The sequence below is a fragment of the Rosa chinensis genome, chromosome 5 (genome assembly GCF_002994745.2).
Source record: "Rosa chinensis cultivar Old Blush chromosome 5, RchiOBHm-V2, whole genome shotgun sequence".
Classification (NCBI taxonomy): domain Eukaryota; kingdom Viridiplantae; phylum Streptophyta; class Magnoliopsida; order Rosales; family Rosaceae; genus Rosa; species Rosa chinensis.
Genome location: NC_037092.1, coordinates 77,890,756 through 77,911,063, shown reverse-complemented (window position 1 = coordinate 77,911,063; position 20,308 = coordinate 77,890,756). Strand labels below are relative to the sequence as shown.

At 39.6% G+C, this 20,308-nt stretch overlaps 1 protein-coding gene, 2 long non-coding RNA genes and 1 pseudogene across 3 annotated transcripts; 3 read left to right on the top strand and 1 right to left on the bottom strand.

The window, feature by feature from the left end:
- The first annotated feature begins 953 nt into the window (after positions 1 to 953).
- LOC112164134 lies at positions 954 to 4,118 on the top strand. Its single transcript, XM_024300371.1, has 2 exons — positions 954 to 3,903; positions 3,955 to 4,118. The coding sequence occupies exons 1-2, from the start codon at positions 954 to 956 to the stop codon at positions 4,116 to 4,118; spliced, it is 3,114 nt and encodes a 1,037-aa protein (XP_024156139.1).
- A 1,723-nt stretch (positions 4,119 to 5,841) lies between these two features.
- LOC112201358 lies at positions 5,842 to 6,428 on the top strand. Its single transcript, XR_002936726.2, has 3 exons — positions 5,842 to 6,169; positions 6,298 to 6,322; positions 6,394 to 6,428. It is a non-coding gene; the product is annotated as an uncharacterized LOC112201358 (long non-coding RNA).
- A 572-nt stretch (positions 6,429 to 7,000) lies between these two features.
- On the top strand, positions 7,001 to 8,342 carry LOC121049614. The gene is made up of 2 exons (XR_005800886.1): positions 7,001 to 7,321; positions 8,017 to 8,342. It is a non-coding gene; the product is annotated as an uncharacterized LOC121049614 (long non-coding RNA).
- A 5,782-nt stretch (positions 8,343 to 14,124) lies between these two features.
- LOC112164133 lies at positions 14,125 to 15,919 on the bottom strand (annotated as a pseudogene).
- Positions 15,920 to 20,308: the final 4,389 nt, after the last annotated feature.

The window sequence follows — 20,308 nt, the reverse complement described above, 5'->3', positions numbered from 1 at the left end:
ATTTACTCGTTTTTAATTCCATGTTGAACTCTGTGAGGTCCGCCTACCTGGGAGCGCGCCTCACCCCTCTATTTTATTATTGTTGTTGAACTTTCCTTTCATTTCGGTTATGATGTAAGCCCTAAGGCGCCACAATGCACTTGCCCACTTTATTTTTAAGCATTTCCAGACTTGCTATTTTGAATGTTGGGTTGTTGATTTAAAGTCCTTTCTTAAAAGTTTTTCTTGGGCTCCTATTTTCTAAAAAAATGGTATTTTCAAAAGGCCTTGTAGTATTAAGTTGGTAGGTCTACGGTATGTCTACGACGTATCGAGCTCCTATTGGCTTAATATTACGGCGTTGTGGTATACCCATTCGGGTCGTCACAGTAGAGTGGTATCAGAGCAAGTTTCGAGGAAAAAAAAAATTTGTTTTTGTAAAAGCGTTTTTGCTAAAAACCCAACAACCCAAAAACGTTTTCGTGAAAGTTTTTCTTGGTTTTGTAAAAGTGTTTTTCCTTTCCAAAAAAAAATTAAAAAAAATAAAATAAAAATCATTGAGGAAAATCTTTTGAGTTTTCATTGTCTTGCAAATCGTTTCGATTTCAAAAGAAAGGGATTTATGGAAAGAAGTTTCAAATCACCTGTGACGCCTTATCCCAAAACCATCACTTCTCATTTAGATTCCTTTGCGCTACCCTAACCCTTCGCATGGACCCCCTATCTACTTTGCTTCTTTTCGAGAGTCATTCATTCGTTGTATAACCCGATCATTGTAGTTTTGTGTTATTGCAAAATAATATTGTGAGATCTTCATTAGGGAGATTCCACATCGTGCATTTGGCACATGAAAATGGAAAAGTCTTTGATTTGTAGACTTCAACTGGACATTGAAGAGTTTATGATTGATCTCATGTTGTGAGCTTTGTGAATCATATTGTCTTTTGTTCTGTCTCAGTTTGACTCCTGTTACGATGCCGCCACGACCCGATCCTAGAATGGCAGCAGTGCTAAGGGCATTCGAAGTCCTAGGCAATGCCCCGGAACAGACCCCAGAGGAACTTGAAAGATATAGGGTGACGCAATGCTTGGAGCAGTTCACCAAGCTTAAACCACCTCAGTTCAACAGAATCGGTGAAGCCTGCGAGGCTGAAAACTGGTTGAGGCAAATCTTGAAGATCTTGGATATCTTACGGACACCGGAGCAGTACCGTGTGTCCCTAGCTGTACACCAGCTTGTCGGGGAGGCTGACAACTGGTGGGATACCGTCCGTAGCCTACGGACTGTCGCTGACCTAACTTGGGTAGAGTTCGAGCAACTCTTCCTAGAGCGGTTCTTTCCACCTGTCCTGAAGGCACAAAAGATCAGTGAGTTCTTTGCTCTGACCCAAGGAAACAAGACCACTCACGAGTATGTTGTGGCCTTCACACGACTACTTAAGTACGTGCCAGCAATCGCCAAAGACGATCAGATGAAGAAACAGAGGTTCATGGCGGGACTCCAAGACTCGATTCTACTCGAGTTACGCTCGGACACTACCTTGAGCTATAGTGAGTCCGTAGCTGCCGCCTACGCCATCGAGGCTGATGAAGCTGCATACCCAAGACGTGGGGATGGTCAGGGAAGCTCTCACCCACAGAAGAATCGTTGGGTGCACCGAAGGAAGCTCCAAGGAGGAAACTCCCAAGGATATGCCAGTTCCAGCAGTAGCAGTGGATCTTCAGGAAGACGGGGCCCTGCACCCTACACTTGTTTTGCTTGTGGCCAACCTAGACACACCAAGGTTCGCTGCCCGTTTGTTAACAACTCACAAGGAGCGTCTTCTGGCTCGGGATTCCAGAATCTGAGGCCAGCTCAGTCACTATCGACTCAGATATCGCCAGCACCCTACCGACCACCGAACCCTACTCTGCAACAGTACCGACCACCTCAGCCGTTAGCAGTGATGTACGATCAACAGATTACTGCACCTCGACCTGTCAACCAGGCAAACCAAGGAAGAAACCGTGGAGGACGTAGCCAGGGAGGACGTAGACAACTGTATGCAATCATCGGTGGAGAGACTACTGAGGCTTCTGGCTCTGGCACCGCACTAGCTGGTACGATACTCATCTCTAACTCTGAACCCAGAGTTTTGCTTGACACTGGTGCATCACATTCATTCATCACTACATGGCTAGCTGAGTCACTAGGACTAGAACCAACACCACTAGACGGAGTTTTCGCCTTTAATACCCCGCTTGGTGTGGGCACTGGTGTAGACAAAGCCTATAGGAAGTGCCAAGTTGTTATTGCTGGTAGGAAGCTGCAAGCCGATCTCTATCCTATCGAATTGTATGACTTTGATCTAATTCTCGGGATGGACTGGCTGAGTAAGTACAAAGCACTCATCGATTGTGATCGACGCGCCATACGAATCACTCCACCAAGCAACGAGACCTTCGAAATAAAAGTGGCAAAACCCCTCTTACCTCCTAGTTCACTACTGAAGGCTTGTTTTCGAGGGAGGAGAACGCTTTCTTGTTACAGCATCATCGCTGCAGGGGAAAAGGCAAACATGAAGACCAACTACTACGTACCGATTGTAGACGAGTACCCCGACATATTCCCGGAGGAGCTACCAAGATTACCCCCGCATCGTGAAGTGGAATTTCGTATTGACCTAGTTCCCGGTATGGAGCCGATCTCGATATCACCGTATCGGATGGCACCAGCCGAGATGAGCGAACTGAAGTTACAACTAGAGGATCTAGAAAGCAAGGGATTCATCCGAAAGAGTTCGTCGCCATGGGGAGCTTCTGTCTTGTTCGCTAAGAAGCCTGATGGAATTCTACGTTTATGCGTAGATTATCGACGATTGAACCAAGTAACGATCAAGAACAAGTATCCACTACCAAGGATAGACAAGTTGTTTGACCAACTTGCGGGAGCGATGTTCTTCTCTAAGATCGACCTTCGATCAGGGTATCACCAGTTGCGAGTGCGTGAAGAGGACATACCGAATACAGCTTTCCGAACGCGCTATGGGCACTTCGAGTTTGTTATCATGCCTTTTGGGCTGACCAACGCCCCAGCCGCATTCATGGATCTAATGAACCGAGTGTTTCGACTCTACTTGGATCAGTTCGTGATTGTCTTTATCGACGACATCCTCATCTACTCCAAGACACAAGAGGAGCACGTTTATCATCTTCGCATAGTTCTGCAAACACTATCGGATCACCAACTCTACGCTAAGAAATCCAAGTACGACTTCTGGCTCACGGAAGTAAAGTTCCTTGGACATGTCATCTCTACAGCTGGACTTTCAGTGGACCCTTCCAAAGTCGAAGCTATACTTAATTGGGAACAACCACAGAATGTGACCGAAATCCACAGTTTTCTTGGACTGGCTGGTTACTACCGCCGCATTATCCATGATTTCTCTAAGATCGCTCTACCATTGACCAAGATGACAAGGAAAGGCACAAAGTTCGAGTGGGACGACAAGTGTGAGAACGCTTTTGTGGAGCTTAAGACGAGGTTGACTACCGCACCTGTACTAGTTCTTCCGAACAATGTCGACCCGTACCAAGTGTACACCGATGCCTCGGGGAACAGACTAGGCTATGTGCTTATGCAAAATGGCCAAGTTGTGGCCTATGGCTCGAGACAGTTAAAGCCGCATGAGAGGAACTACCCGACTCACGACTTGGAACTAGCTGCTATCGTTTTCGCATTGAAGATCTGGAGGTGTTATCTCTATGGCACGCAATTTGAAGTTTACTCGGATCACAAGAGCCAGAAGTACATCTACACTCAACGTGATTTGAACCTACGCCAGAGAAGATGGATGGAGTATCTGAAGGACTACGAGTTTAATTTTCTCTACCATCCTGGAAAAGTGAATGTCGTCGCTGACGCCTTGAGCAGAAAGACGAGAAGTTCGTTATCCTGCATCTTCTTGTCATGAAACGAGACGTTGAAAACTCTAGAGGAGTTTGGCTTGTATCCCCAAAAGGGAAACCCTCAGGGGTACCTTGCGAGTTTGACTCTGAAGCCACAGTTATTACAACTCGTGGAAGAAAGCCAGTGGAACGACCCAGATACGCATATGCTCCGAGCACAGATCTACACCGGAGAAGTCACCAACGAGTAGACGGTGGGCCAAGATGGTTGTGTTAGATTTAAAGGCCGGATGGTTGTCCCTGAAAACGACCATATTAGGAAGATAGTAGTGCTTGAAGAAGCGCACCGTACTTACTTCACTATGCACCCGGGAGCAGGAAAGATGTACCAAGACTTGAAACGCCAATTTTGGTGGCGAGGGATGAAGAAGGATGTGGCCGACTACGTCGCCCGATGTGCAATATGTTTGCAAGTAAAAGCAGAACACCAACTACCAGCTGGACTACTTCAGCCACTACCTATACCAGTGTGGAAGTAGGAAGACATCACCATGGACTTTGTCACCGGATTACCACGCTCATCATGAGGACACAATGGAGTGTGGGCGGTAGTCGACCGACTAACCAAATCCGCCCACTTTATACCTGTAAAGATGGACTCACCTGTAGAGTATTTTGAGGGACTGTACATCGACACCATCATCAAGTTACACGGAGTGCCGAAGACTATCGTGTCTGACAAAGATTCAAGGTTCACATCGAGGTTGTGGAAGAAGCTTCAAGAAGAGCTTGGAACACAGATAATTTTGAGTTCGGCATACCACCCTTAGACTGACGGACAATCTGAGCGCACCATCAAGACTTTGGAGGACATGCTACGAGCTTGTGTATTGGACTTCGGGGAGAAGTGGTATGACTGTTTGCCACTCGCGGAGTTTACATATAACAACAGTTATCACAGTAGCATAGGCATGGCACCGTTCGAAGCACTTTACGGAAAGCCATGCAAGTCGCCTACGTGTTGGGCTGATGCTCAAGAACGGGCTTTACTAGGACCTGACTTAGTTCAGGAAACCACTGAAAAGATTCAAGTGGTTAAAGAGAAATTAAGAGTAGCCCAGAGTAGACAGAAATCATATGCAGACATGCGTAGGAGACCCCTAGAGTTTGGAGTAGGGGACTTTGTTTATATCAAGGTGAAACCTCAGAAGGGAATCAGTCGGTTCGGGGTCAAAGAAAAGTTGGCACCCTGATACATTGGGCCTTTTCCGATAATCCAAAGAATTGGGAACATGGCTTATCAAATAGATTTGCCACAAGAACTAGAGCATATCCACAACGTGTTTCACATGTCTCAACTTAAGAAGAGTCCGCCGGAGACCCAGCAAGTCATTACTCGGAGAAACTTGCCACTGCAAAGTGATGCCACCTACAGGATGGAGCCTATACAAATTTTAGCACAAAGTACCATACAGCTAAGGAACCGCGAGGTTCCGTTGGTGAAAGTTCAATGGACGCACCAAGGAAAGGAGGAGGTTACTTGGAACTTGAGGCAGAGATGCGTGAGAAGCACCCTCACCTTTTCAGCTAACCAGGTACAAATTTCGAGGACGAAATTTCTTTAAGGGGGGTAGAGTGTAGACCCCCGTATTTTTTTATTTAATTTTTTTATTATTGTTTTTTTAATTTGTCGTAACGTATGAAATTACGTATTCGTGAGGTACAAAAGTATTTGAGCTTAGGTTAAGACTTTGAGGCCATTTAAAGGATTAAGAAATTTAGAGAAAAATCTAATTTGGGTCTAGAAAAGTATTTTTAAAGTATCGAGGCTTAGGACAAGCCCGGAAAATTTTTCCGAAAGGATTCGGTGAAGTATCGGAGAAATAAGGATGATTGAAGATGTAATTTCGGAGTGGGCTTAAGGAAAATTAAGTGAAAAATGAAAATGGAACAGCCCAAGCCCATTGGCCCAAAAGGAGGGGCAGATTCGACTTTTCACAATTAAATTTGGGAGAGGTATTTAAGGAACACATCCCTCGCAAACCCTAGCCACTTCCCTCATTTTCCTTCAGCTCTCTCTCTCTCTACCCGACACTCTCTCTCTCATCCTCCTTGCCGGAAATCGCCGCCGTCGCCGGAATCCCAATCCTCACCAAAATTTCCAGATTTTCTTCTCTTCCTTCCCTCTTTCCATTTCTCCAACCAAAACCAAGAAATTTGGCCATCCAACCCTCCAAAAACCCTAGAACCCGAAGCTAAATTGGGGCTTTTTGTGATTTCTTCTTTCCAAGCTTAAATCAAGGTAATACCCCTCCTAATCTAGCCTCTATTCATCCGATCTACATCTATTTCTTCCTAAATCCGAGTTTTTGATTTGGATTTGTGATTTTGTTTGCATGAATCCGGTTTCTCCTTAAACCATGAAGCTAGGCTATGGGTTTGGCAAGGATTTTTGGTAAGGATCTATCCATGCAACCTTGTTTTTGAGTTTTTTGGTTGAGATGTTGATGTTGGACGGATTTGTAGGTGAAGAAGGCCAAGGAGAAGGAATAGGACGTGATTTTTGAAGAAGAAAGGGTAAGAAATGGGTTTTGGACAAACCCTAGAATTTTTGGAATTTATTTGGTTGATTTTGATTATGTTGAGCTATTGTTGTTGTTGGAAAAATTGTGAAAAATAGAGATTTGAAGATGGTTTAATTAGTAGGATTTTATTAGCATAATTTTCATAGTGTTGGAATTTTGTGGTTGAAGATTTGGTGATTATTGTTGTGTAGTTTTGGCCAAAAGAAAAAGAAAAGGAAGAAGAAAAGAAATGGGTTTGTTTTTGGAAGAAAAGGAAAATAAAGAAAATGGTAAAAGTTGGATTAAATGAGGTTTTACTGTGGTAAAGTGGTAAAAAGTGGAGAAGATGAAGGTAAAAGGTAAATTCGGTAAAAAAGAGGTAAAAGGTAAAAGTGAAAGTGTGGAGGTAAAAGTCATGGTAAAAGTGAAAAGATGAAAAAGGAGAAGTAAATGGGTAAAAATAAAAGTAAAACTTTATTTATAATTATTTATTTATTTTTAATAAATAATAAATAATGGCAAATAAAGGAATACTTGGTCAAAAGTCAGAAGTCAAAAGCCAACTCCGAGAGTTGACCATGGTTGACCGACCTCGTAAAACGTGAGGATCGACTCAACTTTGGTCGCTCGGATTGGCGAAAGTTTTGCGGAGCGATAAGGACGTTTTCCTTTTTAAGAAAGAAGTTAGTTTACCAAATTGGTAAAGGTTGAAAGAAATAATTAATGGCCTCATTGAAATAAAAAGGAATTAGTGTGCGCGGTTACTTAAAGTTGACCATGATGTTTACCTAGATAATTACTTACAAATTAAGTAATGGTTCAGGAAACACAATCGTTAAGGAAGCTTAAGCGGAAAGCATCAGAGTGTGGAGTACGCCAGCATTTTCCAGGTAGGGTGAGCTGTCCCTTCCTTGTTAGAGGCTTTTCGATATATGTGGAATGCTCTAGTATAATATTATATTGCCTGCAACTATGTTTTTGGTAGTTCATTAGTCGATGCCTTGTGATACATTTGTTTTCAGAACTGATAATTGTTGATTGCGAAAACCGAGGCTAGACTTGCATGTTGAGATATTGTACCCTTTGTATGTTTGTGTTTGTGACCTGAAAGTTAATGGGACCTAGACACGTAGATTCCTAGGGATCCTACGGTGTCGATAACCGTGAACCTCCGGAGGGGGCTGTGCTCCTATGTTTGTCGAGGAAAGGTGAGTACAGACAGTGAACTAGTCATACGAGACTCAGAGCCAGGAAATGGACACTTGCGCTACTTGTAGCCAAAAAGACTATAGAGTAGTTGGCCGGTTCTCGAAGGATGACGAACCAGGTCGGTCACCGATTTATTTAGTTTAGCCAGCAGGTAAGTATCTCGGAGCTCCAAGTTGTGTGAAGCATGCTGCATATGATTTCCTGAAACGAAACAACTGTGATTGTTTTTGTTTGCATTTGTTTTACTCGATTTTACAAATGCGCGCAAATCTATATTCTAATAGTTATGTTTTACCTATTAGTTTTCAAACCTAACTAAGGTTGGGTCGGCCCCTATTGGGCTCGCGAGGACGAAATGCTCACCCCTACATTTCAGGTTACAACGAGGTCATTCCAGACGATTTGGATTAGAAGTGGGTCATTGGCCGAGTTCGTGTTTTGCTGTTCCTGTTGTTTGAAGTTCTTCCCTTTTGGTATTCCATCGATTTACTCGTTTTTCATTCCATGTTGAACTCTGTGAGGTCCGCCTACCTGGGAGCGCGCCTCACCCCTTTATTTTATTGTTATTGTTGAACTTTCCTTTCATTTCGGTTATGATGTAAGCCCTAAGGCGCCACAATGCACTTGCCCACTTTATTTTTAAGCATTTCCAGACTTGCTATTTTGAATGTTGGGTTGTTGATTTAAAGTCCTTTCTTAAAAGTTTTTCTTGGTCTCCTATTTTCTAAAAAAATGGTATTTTCAAAAGGCCTTGTAGTATTAAGTTGGTAGGTCTACGGTATGTCTACGACGTATCGAGCTCCTATTGACTTAATATTACGGCGATGTGGTATACCCATTCGGGTCGCCACAGCCTACGAGCATTTAGGATAATGCTGTTCGTTTTGAACAAATGAAGCTAGGCTACATCTAAAGCGACAACACCAAGCATAATCAACAACAACAGACTCTCCTCAAGATCAAAATGAATTAGGTTCAATCTTAGGAAAATATGGCAGACTTGTTTACTAAGTTATTGCCCAAATCCACGTTCGAAAAATATGTGGCAAGAATTGGCTTGCGGAAATTATCTGAACTCCCATGATCGTAGTCATCAGGGGGAGACGCAGACATCAGGGGGAGATGTCTACATGTTCACCTCGAAACGTGAAGGGTGTGTTGTGCTCTTTTTCCTCTTCGACCGAAGTTATTTTTGTCCCACTGGGTTTTTGTTACTCGGCAAGGTTTTTAACGAGGCAACGAGAGAAGCACCGCATTTGGGCAACACAAGGGGAGTGTTCAAGTAAAACCCTAGTTTGTGTTTGGTCCAAACTCTAGGTTACTTGCTCTAGTGGTAATAGGGTTAAATTAGAAGGATTTAGATTCCTATTCAATGTACGATTACTTTCCTTGTATGATTGAGATTCTATGCATTGTAATCCTCTATATAAAGAGGCCCCTATTATCAATGAGAATACACAGCAAATTCCTCTCAAATTCAGTTTATCTACAACAACAATAAATTTATTATTATTGTGATACCGTGAGTCTTTTTTTTTTTTTTTGTAACTTTATTTACCATCTTATTATAAGTTTGTGAATAAATTTATTGTAAATCTTGTAATTTACATTAATTACATATAAATAATGCAAAACAAATGTGATAATCTTGTTATTAATATAATAAATTTAATTCAATTAAAAATTATATAAAAAAATATATAGTCATAAGTTAAACTTTGAAGATGACATCGAAAATTGACCTTTCAATTTTTTTGGATTAAGGTAATTTCGTGTAACTTTTATTATTTGTCTGTTTTAGGGTTGAGTAAGCATCAGCCAATTTGAACGCATAGTTTGGTAGAGAGAGTTCCATGCATCTTTCTTCCATGGATGGTTAGATATGGTGTGTGCATTTCTGGCAGGACCCAAACTACATTTCCCCCCACTGAGTTTGTTAGACGGTAAACCCATGTGCATGTATGTCATGCAATATGGGCAGCACCCAAGTTTGCCTATCATCGGCATGCATGAGCGTCTAGTTGGGGGAAAATCGTGAAGAGCAAGCATTCCTTTTTTATGTTTCGTTTGTGTTACAATATTAAAATTGGGTCTAATTTTTTTTTTTTTTAGAATGAAAATTGAGTCTAATAATTAGTCCAAGAATTGTGAAAGACTTCAAAGCATATTCGCATATTCATTAATCAATGTTTGAGGGCAGCCGCACCAGCCCTTTATTAAAAAAAAAAAAAAAAACCAATTTATATATATGGTATGTCTTGAAGATAAAAAATGTCACATTGTTATGTTCTTAAAAGCAATGAGCTCACGTAGTTCATTCTTTATAAGTTTCTTTTAGAGAGTATAAGGTTAACTTTATTTAAAACAATTTGCATGCCCTCACTTAAAATATAAACTTTGAGGATTAAAACCTCATGTATTATAACGGTATGTATATATTTTTTTTTGACTAAAAGGTGCTGGACTTTCATTGATAATTAGGCAGCATGATTAAGATCATACTGAATTACATCATGTAAGCATTCTGGAGGTTGGTGAATCCACACCTCATGCTGATTTGCCTCAAAGGCTAAGGCAGCAAGTCTGTGCGCTGCATTATTACAAATTCTTGGGGCGTACTGGATTTGCAAACCCGAAATGCTAGCCATTAAGACTACAGTATCATCTAACAGAGCTCCACGCTCATTCAGTTCATGGTCTGCACTTAGAATCTGTTGTACTGCTTCTAGACAGTCACTCTCAATGGTGACATTCTACAGTTGCATAGACTTAGCCAAGTCCAAACCCTATGGGATAGCACATAACTCTGCCTGTTTCGTTGATCCAATGTGTTGCATAGTGTGTGCAAAAGCAGTAACAATCTCAGGGAACCGTATGTATATGAGCAATAATCTCAGGGAAATAATTGAATATTGCTTCCATCTTATAGGTCTATAATTCTTGCAAAAATTTTAGTCAAATTAGAAACTATTTGCCCAATACCATTGGTCTAGTGGCATAAATCTCGCTTTTATAAGTAGGAGGTCGTGAGTTCAACTCATAATAAACTAGTTGTTGTATATGAGTTGTTTAATTGACCAAAAAAAAAAAATTGAAACCATTTAACTATTTAGTTACCCACTTTTAATATTTCAGCTCTATGTATTTATGTGTAATGTTTCACCATTGACGATGATCACCAACAATATAAGGTTTCACTGCTTCTCCGGCGGAGCCTTTACGAAGGCGTTGGCTTCCAACCTCGTCAATGTGGCTACGGTGCGGCCGGACGGGCTAATATGTTTCTCCAATAGTTGTGTAGTTTGGTTGCAATAGATGGTCGTGATCTTCTTCTCCTTCTCGAATGGCAATTGGTAGCAGCGGTTGTTCTCCGACGCAATTTTGATGGTTCGGTTTGCTCGGCTTGTCCGAAGGAATCCAGACGGATCAGGTTGTTTGGGTTTTTTGACAGAGTTCCTCGAGATCTAGTTTCTCGGGTTCTTCGAAGGGTTGCTCGAGGGCTTGGGGATTCCACGTGACATGGTTTTCTGATTTTGACAGGCAGCAGTCTAGGGGGGTGGTTCACAGATGGTCCTGATCTTCTTCTTCTTCTCGAATAGCAGTTGGTAGCAACGGTGGTTCTCCGACGCAATTCTGATGGTTTGGATTGCTCAGCTTCTCTGAAGGAATCCAGACGAATCTGGTTGCTCAGGGTTTTCAACAGAGTTCCTCGAGATCTGGTTTCTCGGGTTTGTCAGATTTCTTCGATAGAGTTCTTAGAGATCGGTTTCTTGGGTTCTTAGACGGGTTGCTCGGAGGCTGGGCTTGGGAATTCCAAGTGACATGGGTTTTCTAATTTTGATAGGCTGCAGTCTAGGGAGTGGTTCAGAGCGGTTGATTGTGTGATTTTTGCGCGGTCAGTGTGTCACTCTTGTGGCAATGTAATCGGGGTTGGTTGTGATCTCAGTGAGTCTGGCAGAATGGTAAGGATAAAGGTGGATTATTGCTGTCTATTTGGATCTGGCCTGAGTTTCCAATGATTGTTGTTCACAGTCTAATGTCACCTCTTTTAGGAAGCGAGGTGGTTTGCAGCGGTTTGTTGTTATCTCATTCTTTAGGGTTTATTTTTGGTTTTTAAGTATTGTTTAGGGTTCTTAAGTCCCTACTCTTTTGAGTTGGGGTTTTTTGGTTGGGTCTAGTGGCTGTGCCATTGTTGGTGTCATCTGCAAAGACTAGCTGTTTTCTAATTTTGATGTTTTTTGTTGTCAATGTAATGGAGAGATACCTCAACACATATACTGACAGTTTTGATTTATGGTGTCAGAAGGGGTTAGTCTCTTCTTGAGGTTGGCTGTAAGGATGTATCGACACTCCCAGAGTAGGTTGTTTGTCTGTAAGTTACAGTTTAGCCCCTAACGGCTCATTGTGTCTGTAATCGCTGGTTTTATATTAGGGGTATGAGTGAGTCCTCTTTTCTAATTAGCTAGAGCAGTTGGCATATACAGTGTCATTCCCGTTGTTGTAAGTATTTTTTTTTTATCAAGTAAATAACTCATATACAACAACTAATCTTTTATGAGTCGAACTCACTACAAAAAAATATGTCATTTTCCTACCAACTTTTTCCGACTAAATACTTTTTGGTCGAAAGTAACAATATTTCCAACCAAAAATATTTTCCTGTCAGAAATGCAATTTTTGGATGACCATTATTTCCGATGGTAAACAACCTCTTGGAAAAATTTTAGAATAGGGTCGGAAATAATTATAATTTGGTGGCAAAAGTTGGAATTTTTTTTCCAACCAAGTGTGATGTCGTCGGAAAATAAATGGTCATTTTCCGATAAGATTTTGTTGTAATTTTTTTGGATTAATAAATTGTCTATTTTTCACAAAAAAAAAACTAATTTTTTCTTAAATATTAAATATATGCTTATTAAAGAAGATTAATCTCACAACAATACAAGGGCTAAATACAAATTACTATCCTGTGGTTTAGGTCCAAAATCAATTCAGTCTCTGAACTTCTAATTTCATCAAAAACACCCATGCACTTTCAATTTTGATATAATAGGTCCAATTTGTTAGTTTTCCGACAATTGAGTTATTTAACTTGTTAACGTGGCTCATATATAGCCTATGTTTTATGATGTGATATCGAGGTGGTCTGCATAGTCAATTTAGGAGTGAGTCTTACTATTAAAAATAAACAATTTTTCGACAAATAATCCAACTATAACTTGAATCCATAACAGAATATTAACGAATTGGACCTATTAGATCAAAATTGAAAGTGCAGGGGTATTTTTGATGAAATTAGAAATCCAGAGACTGAATTGATTTTGGACCTAAACCACAGGTTATTAACTAGTATTTAGCCCATAATACAATTATAGAATTCAGAAAAAAAAAAAATATATATATATATATATATATATAGACTAAATTTTTTGAGTTTTGAGATTTCTTCCTTTCTTTCTTATAATAGAATATAAAAACCATTAGAAAATTAATCTTAGAAAACTAAGACTAGAAAAAGAGTTTAAGTTTTATTCTTCTTTTTTTTTTCGAGAAGATTCTTTTTTTTTTCTAAGTAGTTAAATAAAACCAATTTTCAATTACAAAGAAAAAAATGAAAATAATTAAATTAAAATTTAAAATTGTGCCTAATTTTTGGATAGCTCGAGCACAACTAGTTTAATGGCCCAGCACGATATAGGCTCGAGCCATGGGTTGGGTGGGGCTTAACGTTCAAGTAAATCGGCCAGTATGAGGCCGAGCACGATAATAAATGAGTCGACTTGAGCACAACAGAAAGCACGAATAAGTCTATGTTAAAATGGGTCGGGCCAACCCGTTTGCCAACTCTACTTGAGGTACGATTTGGAATAAAAAAAAGTTTACGTACTAAAAAATAACTTTTACAATAGTTCGAGTACCATTTGGATATTTTACTCTAAAATAAATATCAAAAACAAAGTAATTGTATTGATGAAGTTGACATCCATTACCAACATACTAAGTTACTAACTTAATAAAGAAATTAGATAGATAGTGAACATATGATAATTAAAAAAAGTAACGAATTTATGTGAATGAACAATATCATATCATATATTAAAGACTTCATGATAATACATTGTGATAAAAGAACTCCTCTATATTAATTTGTAATAAGCAATACTGTAAATACTGTCTTTTTTACTACAGCTACCTTGTTCCTCATGAAGTTAGATCATTGATTTACTGGGAAGGGATTCAAAGAACCAGCATGCACATGCACTATCAAGACTGGAAAGCTGGATAACATCGAGTCGACTTTTTGGTTATAAAAAAAATAAAAAAATTTGACTACAAATATCAAGAGTTAAGATCACTTAATAGGTGTTGTGTCACTTGCATTACCAGTGCATAGAAGAAATTTCGTCAATACTGATCACATCGTCATCCCCTTATCATTAATACTTTACTATAGGTGTACAGCTATAAACTTTTCTGGAAAAACAAAAACGAAAACCAAAACATTTAACTCGCGGTCTATGATCTTTTGGAGTAGAACTTTCTTGTTCTTGCATATAGCGTTAAAGCTAGGACAGTCCCTAACGTAGAAAGACTACCCCAGATAATGAAGGTGCTTCTGTAACAAGCCATTCCCAAGCATCTACCATCTTCATTTCCTTCCTTACGATAAAGAAGAGCAGATGAGTAGCCAAAAAGAAATGACCCGATTGAGATATTCGCAACCACCACATTGTGATTTATTGAGAATTTTTTGGTCCCGAATAGCTCTGTGGTTATGGACACTGCAATAGAAGTAATTGCTCCAGTGCACACTCCTATAATGGCGGTACTGATGATAAGAGAGACGTTAGCTGGGTTGAGAAGCAAGAAAAAAACTCCTGCTATTGGTGCCGCTAATGCCATTAGGAATGCAGGCCTTGAAATCATATACTTGCTTCTGAAAAAGGAGAAACGAGAAAATATTAGTAATTGGCTTCAAAAATTCATATAGCAAGCACGTCTTTCATTCCACTGAAATATGACAATATAATTTTCTAATTGTAATTTAAAAAATTACTGAAAATTAGGGACGGGAGTAGTTACCTTGCGAAGAAATAATCCAGAAGTGAAGGCATGAGACGGCCAAAGAACCCGAAGGAAGAAGATAAAGAAACCAGAGAAGAAGTCTTAGATGAGCCTCTTGACTCTGCTATCTGTCCCAAGGTGTTCAAGAACACGAGCCCAATTGTTGCACTGAAAAAATAAACTAGGAAATATAACCAGAAATCTATCCTTTGCACCATCAACGTCACTCCAATCTCCTCTCTAACACCAATCCCATGATGAACCTGTACTTCACCAACCTCATTATGAACCTGCACTGTACTATGTTCCTCTTCTTCTTCCTCTTTCACTACACCACTCTCTATGCTCTCAAGGCCATTCTGATCATCTATGCTGACATTGTACACTCTGTTCTCTCTGTCTAGGTTCCATCTTCTTGATATTTTTTCTCTGATTTTTTCCACAATTGGGATTACCAAGGGCATCAGTAGGAATACTCCGGTGCCTATCACTCTATCTAAGCCGATCATTGATCCTAAAGACCTAAACTGGTGATGACGGCATAGATTCCGGTGGCAATGGTTATCACAAATATTAAATTGAACCCCGTTGCCATGTTTCTTGGCTCCCCTGTTCCCACATCAATGTTTCTCACCAGTGGTGCCACTACAGCACAGACTAGTAAAGGCAGGAGAGAGTTTAGAAGAAGATAGGCATGTGCTCTCTTATGAGGTGAAGAAGAAAAAGCAGCACTGACAATGTCTGTGTAGATTTTTGCACTCAATCCTTGGTAACTTGTTGTTAGTCCCACAGCAACCTGTTGGTGAAGCGGAAAGTTTCGAATACTGACAACATAGCATACGGTGTTAATCCAACAGACGCTATTGCCTGCCACCATGGTGAGCAAGAATATTTGCCAATATGCTGGAGATGAGATTAGGTTTGTTACGAATAGAAATTGGACGCCGTAGCCAATCAACCCGAGGAGTGATCCGATTACAAGGACTAGCCAAAGGGGAAGGTAAATAGCAGCAATGCCAGAAAACCAACCAAAGAGTTTCCCTGCGTCGGAGGCGAAGACAAGATTGTTGATTTGTATTTGGGACATGGAGAGACTGTTCTTGAGTTGGGATGAGTAAGCAGGGAAGGTTGTGTTTGTTCCATTTATGGATTGAAGCCATATGATGCCCACTAGGCTTAACCATTGGAAAGCTTTTGATGAGGAAGACATGGCAAAATATTAGCCAAGATGTTTGTTTGTGTTGTAGTACATGCAATGAAAGGTTTGGTATATTTATAAGGACAAAATACTGTTTACTCCCTATACTTATAGGGTCTTGACGTTTCAGTCCTGATATTTTAATTTCACCTAAAAGTTCCTGAACTTTCCAATTTCATCTAAAAAGTCCATGCCGTCAATTTTCCGTTAAAAAATCTGTTATCTTGCTGATGTGGCACTATTTTAATAGTAAAATGACTATTTTACCCTTATTGACCCCAAAAAAAAATTTACTCTCTTTTTTTCTTTTTTTAACTCTTTTTTCTCTATTTTTTTAATTTGTTCTTTTTTATTCCTACTTTTTTTTTTAACTCTTTTTTCTCTATTTTTTTTTCCTACTCTTTTTTCTCTCTTTTTTTTTAACTTTCTTTTCTCTTTTTTTTTATTTTTTTTTATTCTCTCTTTTTTTTTTAACCCTCTTTCCTCTCTTTTGTTTCCTACTCTTTTTCTTTTCTTTTTTTTTTTAATTTTTTTTTTTAAACTTTTTTCCTCTTTTTTTTATTTGTTCTATCTCTTTTGTTTTTTTTAATTTCTTTTTCTTTTCTGTTTACCTCACTTCCTCTTCCTCCTCTCTGCCTTCGGCCTTCTTTTCCTTCTCCCTAATTGCAGCTCCAGTTTTCGGCGAGCATCACTACCTCTCCTAATCACCGTTGGCGTGCCCGCCGCTCCAAGCAAGTGCTGGCCATTCCACCATCCATCCATCATCCCCTTCATGCCAGCAAGCATCACCGCCTCTCCTAATCACCCCTCTCCATACAACGGTTCCAAACCAAATCGGAGCACACCCAAATCAAATCAATTCACCTTCCACCTCCCTTTCTTCGATGCCAAAACTGTTCAAACATTTCTCTCTAAAGTTACGATCAGAAACAGCCAAATAGACCAAAACATGGAAACTCGCAGGAAAACTCAAATATCTTATCCTCTTCGAATCTCTATTGGCTCATCATCTCAGCAAACCAACACCAAAGAAACATTATTGACGTCAAGAGAAACCTTCTGATATAGCTCCGACACCACGAAGGGGTCGGAATCTGAAGGGAAGAAAACCCAACCATTCCGGCTTCCAGGAGTGGCCGAAAACTGGAGCTGCAATCAGGGAGGAGGAAAATAAGGCCGAAGAGCAGAGATGAGGAAGAGGCAGAAGAGGTAAACAGAAAAGAGAAAAAATATATATAAAAAAAGAGAGAGAGAGAGAGAGAGAGAACAAATAAAATAAAAAATAAAATAAAAAGAGTTTTTTTTTTAAAAAAAAAAGAAAGAAAAGAGAGTTAAAAAAAGAGTAGGAAAAAAAAAGAGAACAAATTAAAAAATAGAGAAAAAGAATTAAAAAAAAAGTAGAAATAAAAAAGAACAGATTAAAAAAATAGAGAAAAAAGAGTTAAAAAAGAAAAAAAGAGAAAAGAGAGTAAATTTTTTTTTTGGGTCAGTAAGGGTAAAATAGTGATTTTACTGTTGAAATAGTGCCACGTCAGCAAGATAACAGACTTTTTAACGGAAAATTGACGGCAGGGACTTTTTAGGTGAAATTGGAAAGTTCAGGGACTTTTTGGGTAAAATTGAAACGTTAGGGACTGAAACGTCGAGACCCTATAAGTATAGGGAGTAAACAGTATTTTGTCCTATTTATAAGGTTTACCCGTATATTTAAGAGGAGAGGAGTGTTGTGTGAAAAGAGTGCAAGATTAATGCTGGCAAAGCAGAATGATACAATCACCACACACGACCATGTCATAAATTAATTCACTCGAGTTTAAGTGGCAGGTAACTAAGCTAGTTGTTGACAAAAATTAATTGCTAGATGTTTTATTTTTTTTCTCTTGCTAAGATATTTATATAGTTATGTATCATGTACAGTTAGAGAAGTAATGAGATGGATCTGGTTTCTCTAAAGTTAGCAACCGTAAAGTTATTTCATTTCATAAAATTTTGACGATTTAAATACTTCAACAGCTCAAGATATGCCACATGAATTAGATAAATATTTTCAAACTTACTGTAATATCGTCCGTTATCTTTTGACATTGTTTTTAAAATATCATTATCTCCCTTTCTCTTTGCATTTTCTCTCCACCATGACTTTATTTAAAATATCATTATCTACTTTTCTCTTTCATTTTCTCTCCACCATGACTTTAACAACATTTTTTAACCGGTAACTGGTATCGGTTGATAACCGTTAGCTGCAAGCAAACACCCATGTAAGTTGGCTAGATCTCCAGATATAGTTGCAAATTTGGAGGAGAAGAAAGAAGGAAAAATGATCATTTACCCAATTTTGGGGTTAACTGACCCCACTTGCCCAAACACTCTAAGAGAACATTTCTCTAATACCCAATTAAGTTTTTTTTTTTATTCCTTTTTATTTATTTTTGGGACAATTTTGCCCTCTACTTCTTTGTCACTTAGAGAGAGAAGTCATCGGAGACCTTGTCGGACTCCGGTGACCAATGGCAGGCGGAGGACTCCGGTGAGGACTCCGACGATCGGTGACCGGAATCACGCAACCGGTCACCGGAATCCCGAATCCGGCTACCGGACTGTTGACCTGATTCCGGCGTCTGAATTTATTGTCCCCTAATAATACCCAGTAACCATGTTATTGCCTCCCAATAATCATATTATTGCCCCCAATAATCATATCCCAATAATCATATTATTACCCCCAATAATCATATTATTGCCCTCCAATAATCATATTATTGCACTCAAGTGAATTACATAAACTCCCAAAACAAAAATGAATGGACACAATTGATCAATTTATATGTTCAATTGTACACGTTCACTTTTTTTTTCTTTTTTTTCCTTCCCCATTCTCGGAGTTCACAGTATACCAAAAAAAAAGTGCTCTGGGCACCCACAGGAGTGTGAGGCCGGCAATTTGGGCCTCTTCAAGGCTCTAGGTTCTCTGAGCCAAAGGCTTGGAAGTTGACGTGGACTTTATGGTGGAAATGGGGTTGGGCTTTGATTGGGGAGGCTGCGAGGAGCAGCCGAGGATCGAAAAATTTGCGGGACCGATAGAGGACGACAAGGAGGAGGAGCCCAACACTCGGCCTTGGCCCATGAATTTACCGGACGAAAAGACGAGAATGGGTTCTTGATAAAGCCCTTGACCTTGTCTTTCATGTCGACCATTCTGATTCTAGTGTATCTATCTCTTTTTTGTTTCAGGTGAAGAAGAACAATTCACAGAGCAAAGGTGGTCAAGATTGAAATTAGGATTAGAAGTAATTGGGATTAAGAAATTGCTTGCAGGCACCAGTCTCGGAGAAGAAGTTGTTGAAGGCGTCGTCGCTCGGCATCTGGCCTTCCAGCTAGAAAGAGAGAGAGTCTGAGAGGAGTGTAGTTTGTTAATTAAAATGAGCAATAGATGTTAGATTGGGTAAATGGGAGCAAAAAACTCTTAGTGGAATAAGTGGACAATTTTTAGGCTGAAATTGGGTAAGTGGTCACAGCCCCAAGAAAGAATATGAAAAAGCAAGAGAAAGAAAAAAGAAAAGTATCAGAGGGCTTATTCTTATTCCTCCTCCATTGAATTGGCAGAGGGAGTTGGGGCTCAAGCTCTGAGCTTAGCATCGAGACTCCGATGTTGATCCCCACCGCTACCACCACTCTGCTCCCAGCTTTGTGTATTCTCATATTGACTCGCATCAAAACCTATTTTTTCTCACTAAATTCGAAAAAAAAAAAATTAGTATTCCAAATCAGAGTGAGAGCTTTTTCATTCGAAAGCTGAAATGAAGAAGAAGAAGAAGAAGAAGAAGAAGAAGAAGAAGAAGAAGAAATGGCTAAACAAAGAGAAAGACATTTCAGTTTTCAAAAAAATGAGGAAGACCAAAGTTAAAGGAGAAGAATATGATGGAAAATAATGAACCCTCATTCATTTTTTTTTTTTTTACTTAAGATGGTATATCTATAAAATTTGTATATAATATAACGAGAACAAGTTGTGGTATATTCGTTTGAGACGAGAGGATCATGTAAAAGGTTAGGTGGGAGGTTCGGCTCTTGCCTCTTACGAAACTCGTTTCATTTTGCATATTGGTTTGATATGTATACGTATACTAGTGTACTCAGTCGGTACGATATATAGACGGGATGAGAACCATAGCCGAGCTAAAGCCCATTCTCGACACAGCTAAGCCAAGCCGAAATATCGGTAAGCCGAATATTTCAAGTCAGTTTGGCTCGGCCCGAGTTCGGTATGGTTAAGCCCAAATGACTCAAAAGACTAGCTCTATGTATAATTCACCATATAATTTTGAACGCATTTTCCTTTTATTTATTTTTTCTTCAAAAACTTTAATGAAGAAGAAAATGAGAAGTGTGAAATGAATATTTG